The sequence below is a fragment of the Zeus faber genome (assembly GCF_960531495.2).
Source record: "Zeus faber genome assembly, chromosome: 8".
In the NCBI taxonomy this organism is placed as follows: Eukaryota; Metazoa; Chordata; class Actinopteri; order Zeiformes; family Zeidae; genus Zeus; species Zeus faber.
The window spans coordinates 5,704,206-5,711,705 of record NC_137195.1 but is presented as its reverse complement, the minus strand read 5'-3'; the positions used below and the strand labels follow the sequence as shown (position 1 = coordinate 5,711,705).

Below are 7,500 nucleotides of genomic sequence, written 5' to 3'. Positions count from 1 at the left end.
TCTGCCCTCCTCTGTCCCTCTTTCATCACTCATTTTCTTATTTTTCCCTTCTCTCCCTCTCTCTCTTGCTCTCTCTCCCTCTCTTTCTCTCTTGCTCTCTCTCTCTCTTGCTCTCTCTCTCTCTCTTGCTCTCTCTCTCTCTCTCTCTTGCTCTCTCTCCCTCTCTTTCTCTCTTGCTCTCTCTCTCTCTTGCTCTCTCTCTCTCTCTTGCTCTCTCTCTCTCTCTCTCTCTCTCTCTGCAGCGAATGGATACATCAGTGCCAGGGCCTCCCCGGGCCTCCTCACCGTCTCCAACGGCAACAGCTTGGGGAAAGGCGTTCCGGCCAAGTCTCCGCCTCCACCCAGCCCTCAAATGGTCAACAGCCGCAAGCCGGACCTGAGGGTCATCACATCGCAGAGTGGAAAAAACCTCATGCAGCTGGTGAGAACTGGGATTACGGGAGCCTCACTGGGACAAAACTAAATGAATAAGAGGCTGAATAAAATACCCTAGCGTGCTCCTCACTTGCTGTGTTTTAAGTGTGTCCCCGTATAGCAAGCCATTTTAACATTCAATACAACTAGCCACTTTTTAAAAGTTCTTATATTTTACTTACTACTTGCTATTCCAACAGTTACACTGTTTTACCAGTAACAATGTATTTTGAGAAATGAGTAGTCAAAACAGCATGTTGATAGATTTATTTGAAAATGTTACTGGTAAAGATAAAAATGTTACTAGTAACAGCGAGAAAAGGCAGTAGTCACTAACAAATAAGTACTAGTGCTCACTAATAGTGACTAGTAAAATTGAAATAGACACTAGTAACAATCAGAATAGATACTTGTCGGAGGTAAATATTTGATACGTCACACATGGAACCCCACAGGATTCAATGACAAAATTGTCCACATTTTTACTAGAAACATTGCAGTAGTTACTCGTGACAATTGGAATAGTTACTAGTATCTAATGAATGAGTACTAGTACCTAATACATTTTGACAAGTAAAACTAAAATATTTTATGGTAACTGTTGGAATAGCAACTAGTAACTAAAATATAGGTACTAGTCCGTCCTATGGATTTCATGTTAAAACGGCTTGTGATACCCCACGACAGTTGAATTAGTGACCATCTTCCACTGCCCGTAGTACAACCTGGAGCCGTGTCTGTACTGCGGACAAAATCTGTTCCTTCTGGGTTTGACATTTTTTGTCAACTTCTATGTTTCGGGCCAAAGCTCGTTGCTGGAAAGGATTTGAGGATCTACACTCTGAATCAGCGCTGACTCTTACAAGAACGCGGGGTTGAAGATGTGGTGTCCACCGCTCCACGCGTCCTCTTTCAGTTTTACTGTCGCATTATAGGATCCGGGTTTCTCGACAACGTTCTAGAAACTTAACAGCCCTCTTCTCTATCACCCCCCCCCCCCTCCCCCGACCCACTGCAGACAGAGGAGGAGCTGGAGTTGGTGAGTGAGGTGAATAGACTTCCAGACTCTTAGCCTTGTGTGTGTCGGGTTGCACACCCTGTGTTACATCTCACCGGGCATGACGCGTGTGACTCACACCCTGCCGCAACTCCTCCTATGATTAGACCCGCGGTGTCGGCGTCAGTTCCAGGGTTCGACGTAAGCTTCGTGGCGTACGTCAGTGAGACGAGTGTCAGTCTGGGATCGGCCATCACCTGGTGTCTTGCTTTCTGGGAGGGTTTTGACTCATCGTTTGTCACATGCGAAGTGTCAGGCCGTTAACGTCAGTCCCGAATTATACGCTGTTGTTTGCGGTCTCATTTTTAAAAAACTTTGTCGTGTAGCCCAAGTGGGAATCGAATCACGCCAATTTGAGATACAGTTGTTGAAATTTCCACATTTCGAATGATTCTAGAAGGGGTTTGGATAACATCCCGTGAATTGAACTACTGCTCACAGAACTGGAATACCTCCAGCCTGCAGTTGAATTGTTTCGGTTCAAGTGAAGGGGCTAAATCCTCCCAGGAAGCAGCGCAGCTCATGCTCTGAAGGGGCCCCAGCATGTGCATGGTTGGGCGTTCAAATCACCACGACGCTACGGCGAGGAGGGCTCCGTGGTTTGAAGCGTGGCATGGCATGTATTCACGGAACTGCGAGAGAAAATGACGAGAAACGCAGCGGCTTCAGGTGCACGTCTCTCTCACACACACGTGCACACACACACATACTCACACACACTCAAAACTCAATACCCAGCTCTTAAAACACAGTTGCACATGTTTCTCTGTACAGATTTACAATATGTACACACATGCACACCACACTTGCTGTACGTACACCGCTGCCCAACAAAAAAGGACTGGCACCTTCATCTGAACCATTATAAACATACACGCACACACACACACACACACGCACACACGCACGCACACACCCTCATTCCCACTTATTCTTCCTGTGCCACCGTTGGTCGAGTCGGTGCATGTCTTTTTGTCAGCATGAAGTCCTAACACACCTTCCATAAAGCCAGCACCCGGCACCACCCGGAGATGTGAACATTTCATCTTACACGTTTGATGTTACAGTGTCATTGGCAAGTCAAACTCCCCACCGATAACTCCACTCTTGGGGCATCTATGATGTTACACTGCTCTGTGCTGCCCAGTTGAGGAACAGTGCAGTACTGTTGAATAGTCACCTCTTTGACAACTTTCTTTCCCTCAAAGGTAAATTATCAAAGGTAGTATGTGATTGAGCCTCATAAACTTCGAGATAACTGTAAAAAAAAAAAAAAAAAAACATAATAGTTATACAATAATTGATAAAGCGGATAGGAAGAGCCAAACCATGTTAATACCGTGTGGCCCTAGTAGTGTTTTGCATCCTATAAGTACTACAGCACGGGTGTTTTATGTTCAGTTGATGTAGCATCACAATCCACTCGGATCTACAGAGAAACGCATGTCCACGTGCAAACCATGAAAATTATTCCTGCTGAAAATGGATGAAGTCATGTGCAGCGAGCCGCCATACCAGCCCTTATAAGGAGAAAAAACTTGTTCCTGAAAACCGGAGCTGACGTTTTTCTCACGACAATCAGCCGTAACGCTGGATCAACAAATCCAAGGCACACGTGGCGTTGGCTTGTGTTTCTCAGAACGATGCTTGTAACCCCCTCTGCCCATCGCTCTGCAACTTCTCCTGAATCCCAACGTGGCCGGTCAGGAGTCGTCACCACCGACTGGAAGCGGCGGCTTCCCTTTGCGTCTCAACGCATCGGGAGGCCGCGCAATCCCTCGGCCCTCTCCCCGCCCATAAGTGCTTCATATGAACACCGTCTGTTTCTTGGTCTTCCCAGAATGCACAGCGTTTAGGCGTTTCCCAGTCGCTCGCCACCCCAGTGGTCTCCGTGGCGACGCCCAGTCTCCTAGCTCCGTTCTCAGGCATGCAGACGGCCTACAACACTGGTAAGACGGTCTTGTTTTGCTCTGGCCTGATCAGTTTATCGATCTGATTATCGAACGGGTCGTCTTTTGATTTAGGTTTCCAGTGTCCCCAGTGGCTGATTTCAAGAGTTAACTCTAAAGACCGTGTGGCATTTCTACCGAATCCTCAGACAAATGAACTGAATGAAATTACACAAACAGAATGGTCAGGAAGGCTGGTCCCGTTAGGTTATTTCCCACCCTGAGAGTGACTTCTTTAATCTGTGCGTGATTTCTAAGAAGTGTGTCAAGGAAATGTTAAAAAGAAAAAAAAAAAATATATATATATATATATATATATATATATATAAAGAAATAAACATGAAGACAAGCAAAGGGTAAATGCCGTGTTATGTTATCAGAAGATTGACTACCATGAAAAGAAACTTAGAAGAGCTAACAGTGGGACTCCACCGACTCCAATGAATATTCACTTTGTTGAATGCCTCTGAAATGATTCCACTTCAAAGGTCTCCATAAATATGGATTAGCCGTGATTAATATTGATGGACCAGAAAGTTGTATGATGTAAAACAATCTCCCCCGCCCGTCTCTCTGAATCCCGCCCTCTCTGTCCTGCTCTCTCTCTCTCTCTCGCTCTCTCTCGCTCTATCTCTCTCGCCCCCTGTCTTGTTTTGTTCCTTCTCTCCTCTTCCCATCCGTTCCTCTTCCTCCTCCTCCTCTCTCCGTCGCTCCTGTCTTCTTGCTATCTCAGAGTACCAGCTGACGAGCGCAGACCTCACAGCGCTCCAGACCTTCACCCCGCCGGGTCTGGTGCCCGGCAATATGGCCGCCTGGCAACAGCAACAGCAGCCGGCCGTCACCCAGCAACAGCAGCAGCAGCAGCAACAACAGCCGCAGCTGAGTTTGGCGTCCCTCAGTAACTTGGTGTAAGCTCCCTTTATTCCATCATGACACGATCGATCAAGGAGCTGCTTTGGCCAGTTTCCCCGACTGCTGCATTTACTCAAGGTGTGATATCGCTGATGTTTGAGCCTCCTCTAGGTATGGCGCCGGCAACAGTGATAAAAAAATAAATGGTAATAAAAAAACGTGGAGACGAGCCGCGTCTTCCAGGTTATCCCTCACAGCGCACATGCCATAAAGCATCCCCATAACCTACTTGAAGCACCTGTGCCGTGCGAAGCTGCGGTATCACACTCGCTGCAGTTGATTCATCTATTTTGTGACCTAGATAACTCCCTCTTGCTCCCAATCCCATTGGACTCCATCAGCGCTGGTTCAGCCCCCTGCAGCGCGTCCAGGATGCTCACCCAGCCTGCTGTACTGTACTGTGCTGTACTGTACTGTGCTGTACTGTACTGTACTGTACAGCAGCTCAAGGCGAGCCCAGCCATGTGCTTAGAAGCCATGCCAGTTGGTGTACGATACGCACACCATTGCGTCTAGCGCTACGCCCCCTGTACTGTGGCTGTGACTGTCTCCCTGTAGCCGCTGGGAGGGGTTTGTAACGGATGTCTCTTCTTGTTCTCCAACCCCCTCCCTCCTTCCCTCCCTTTTGTCCACAGCATGTGGGGTGCAGAGAAACAGAACGGGGAGATGGTTAACTGCATCTCCAATTTCGCTGCTAACCTGAGGTGAATGTCAACGTCAAACTGTGTTTGTGGTTCTGATCGATCTACAGATAGCGCATGAGGCAAATGATTATTAATTATTCATGTTTTTATTTGGTTTATTTGTACGTCGGTCATGTCTGGCTTTTGCTGCGGGTCATTTGTTTCTCAAGACGCTCCTTTACTCTGTTTTATTTGTTTTGTTATTTTTGTTTGTTTCCGGGTGAGAAGAGGTAGAGTAGTTAAGGGTTTTGTTTGCACGGAGCTCAGATAAGATAAGACAGCGCTTCAGATCACAGCTGCTCGGAGCGTCGGGATCAAAGGAGGAGAAATCTCTCAAACTACAGTGAAGTCTTGAACGCCCACATAGCTGCACAACGCAGGTGATGTGCTCATTGTGTTTATGTTTCAGCAGTTTGTTAAATGTTAAAAAAAAAAAATCTAACCAAAGGAGCAAAAAAAAAAAAAAAAAGTTCGAAGAAATAAAGGCCAGTTAAGAAAAGAAAAGAAGGGGATGGAGCAACGAATGAAAAAACTAAAATAAATATGACATTTGTTCCCTCAAATGTGTGAAAATAGTCTGGGACATCTGGTAAAAGACACTGTTGTGGCCTCGACTCTCTGCTTGGCTGTTCCAACCCCAGACGGGAGGCATTTATCCTCTTGAAAAAATTGAAATTGAAATTTGAAACTAGTCAAAGGTGACTTTTTTTTTTGTACCTTCTACAGAGTTTTTTTTTACTTTGACATTTGAAATTTTTCGAGGTAATTAAAAGCAGCATAAGAAGGGCAACACTCCTATGGGCATGCGTCGGCGAAGGAGCACAAATAAAACATTGCTTGGTAAAGCGGGCGACGGCGCAGCCCCACGGGCCCCGGGTGCGTCTCCACGCCGTGAAAAGATAATCCAAAAGCTATCAGTTTATTTCGGATACACGCACGCAGCGGAGCAAACGCAGCCGCCCCCTCCCATCGGGGGCTGATTGGCGGCGGGGGCTGCGAGCCGGGCCCTTGCCGCACCCCCCCCTCGCGCTCCGCCTCACCGCAGGAAGTGCACGGCGGAAATCAATTTTGTCGTCTATCCTTTTCTTCACCTTTCCCTCCCCCCTGCCTTTCTTCTCTGTCTTCCGCCGGAGCAGCTTATTGTGCGTGCACACCTGTTGACCCCCGCCGCCGCCGCCGCCGCCAATCTAAATGTAAATGTCACCTTGAGAACTCCGCGCCACCTTCCAGATGAGCTTTGACTTGTTTACCAGCCTAAAGAATTGCTTTTTCCGGATGCCAATTGCTTGTCACACAGCGAGCAGGATGAGTGGGCAGTGTTTGTTTAGGTACTGAGTCGATGCTTTGCAGGCAGACGCGGCCTCCTTTGGGGACGATTTGGGGAGGGGATGAGAAGGATGTGTATAGGGACGCGGTCTGCTGCCTCTGCATCAGCATCCTTGTTGCTCTCTGGAGCCGATCAATAGTGCGCTTACAGACTAGGTGGAAAGTTTAAGGGTTAGCGTACGTTGCCCCCGGCACTTTTTGTGCCGATACGGAAGGAAAAGAGAAACGCAGTTCACATTTAACAACATTTAACCATAGCGAGGAGGAGGGGGTGGCTCTCCTAACCTTTCGAGGAAAAAAAAAAAAGGAACTTTTATCATTTCTCTAACCCATCTTTGTGTGGCTGTGGCTGTGGTGAACCGTCAGCTGGGCCTTCCTTGTTAATGGTTGGCTGGTTTAAGAGGAAAAAAAAAAATCATAATTAAAATAAAGATTTTCTGAAACGGATGAGCCATTTTTAACTTTTGAAAGCGCTCCGCTCTGCCCAAAAAGCGTCTGCTTCCCATGCGATGCCTTGTTGGAAAGGCGCCGGTGTGACGCTGGGTATGGACGGTACCCTTCCCTACAGGGTTTGTTTTTGTTTTTCTTTTTTTTTTGTGTTATTTATTTGTTTTCTCTACCAGTCTTACAAGCTCTTTTCTGTCTGCCTCTTTCTGTCTCCCTTTCTCTCCTCATTTGCTCCGTTGTTGTTGAAGGACATTTTTGCATTTGCTCTCCACCAGAGCAGACTCAGAGCAGACTCAGAGCTCCCTGGAGGACACAATATTTTAGCCCCGTACAGATACAGAAATCACTGTTTTAAACATGTTCATCATTAATAAACGATATGGACCTATATGAGCCACCTGTCAGATGAGAAAAGCATTTATTTTATGCACTATTCTGAAGGGAAATATACTGTGTTTTCATTTTGTAACTTTCTAAGCAGTTTAGTATAGTATCAGTGTTTTCTGTCATGTATTATACCGATAAAGAGAGATTTTGCAACTCTGGCTGGATTATTAATCACAGGCCGTTGCCCAGAGTCTTTTTACGTTACCCGTGTTGGTGTTTTCAGACCTGCTTTGTGTTTTCTCCCACCGCCTCTGCAGCTTGGCCTCGCAATCCAACTTGCTCTTTGGCAGGGAGGAGGCTCTCTGCTGGTACTGTACTCTCTCTG

General features: G+C 46.9%; 1 protein-coding gene across 7 annotated transcripts in view; it reads left to right on the top strand.

Annotated features, from left to right (window-relative positions):
* Nucleotides 1–7,500, top strand: part of mef2d (myocyte enhancer factor 2d) — an 83,962-nt gene that overhangs the window by 68,412 nt on the left and 8,050 nt on the right. For 3 of the 7 annotated variants that reach the window (XM_080005441.1, XM_080005440.1, XM_080005439.1), the window contains exons 7-12: nt 243–421; nt 1,433–1,462; nt 3,312–3,420; nt 4,154–4,328; nt 4,968–5,036; nt 7,433–7,483. In XM_080005441.1, the coding sequence (XP_079861567.1) occupies nt 243–421; nt 1,433–1,462; nt 3,312–3,420; nt 4,154–4,328; nt 4,968–5,036; nt 7,433–7,483 (613 nt within the window). The remainder of the gene's footprint in view (nt 1–242; nt 422–1,432; nt 1,463–3,311; nt 3,421–4,153; nt 4,329–4,967; nt 5,037–7,432; nt 7,484–7,500) is intronic. The other 4 variants (XM_080005442.1, XM_080005443.1, XM_080005445.1 and 1 more) reach the window with 4 other exon arrangements.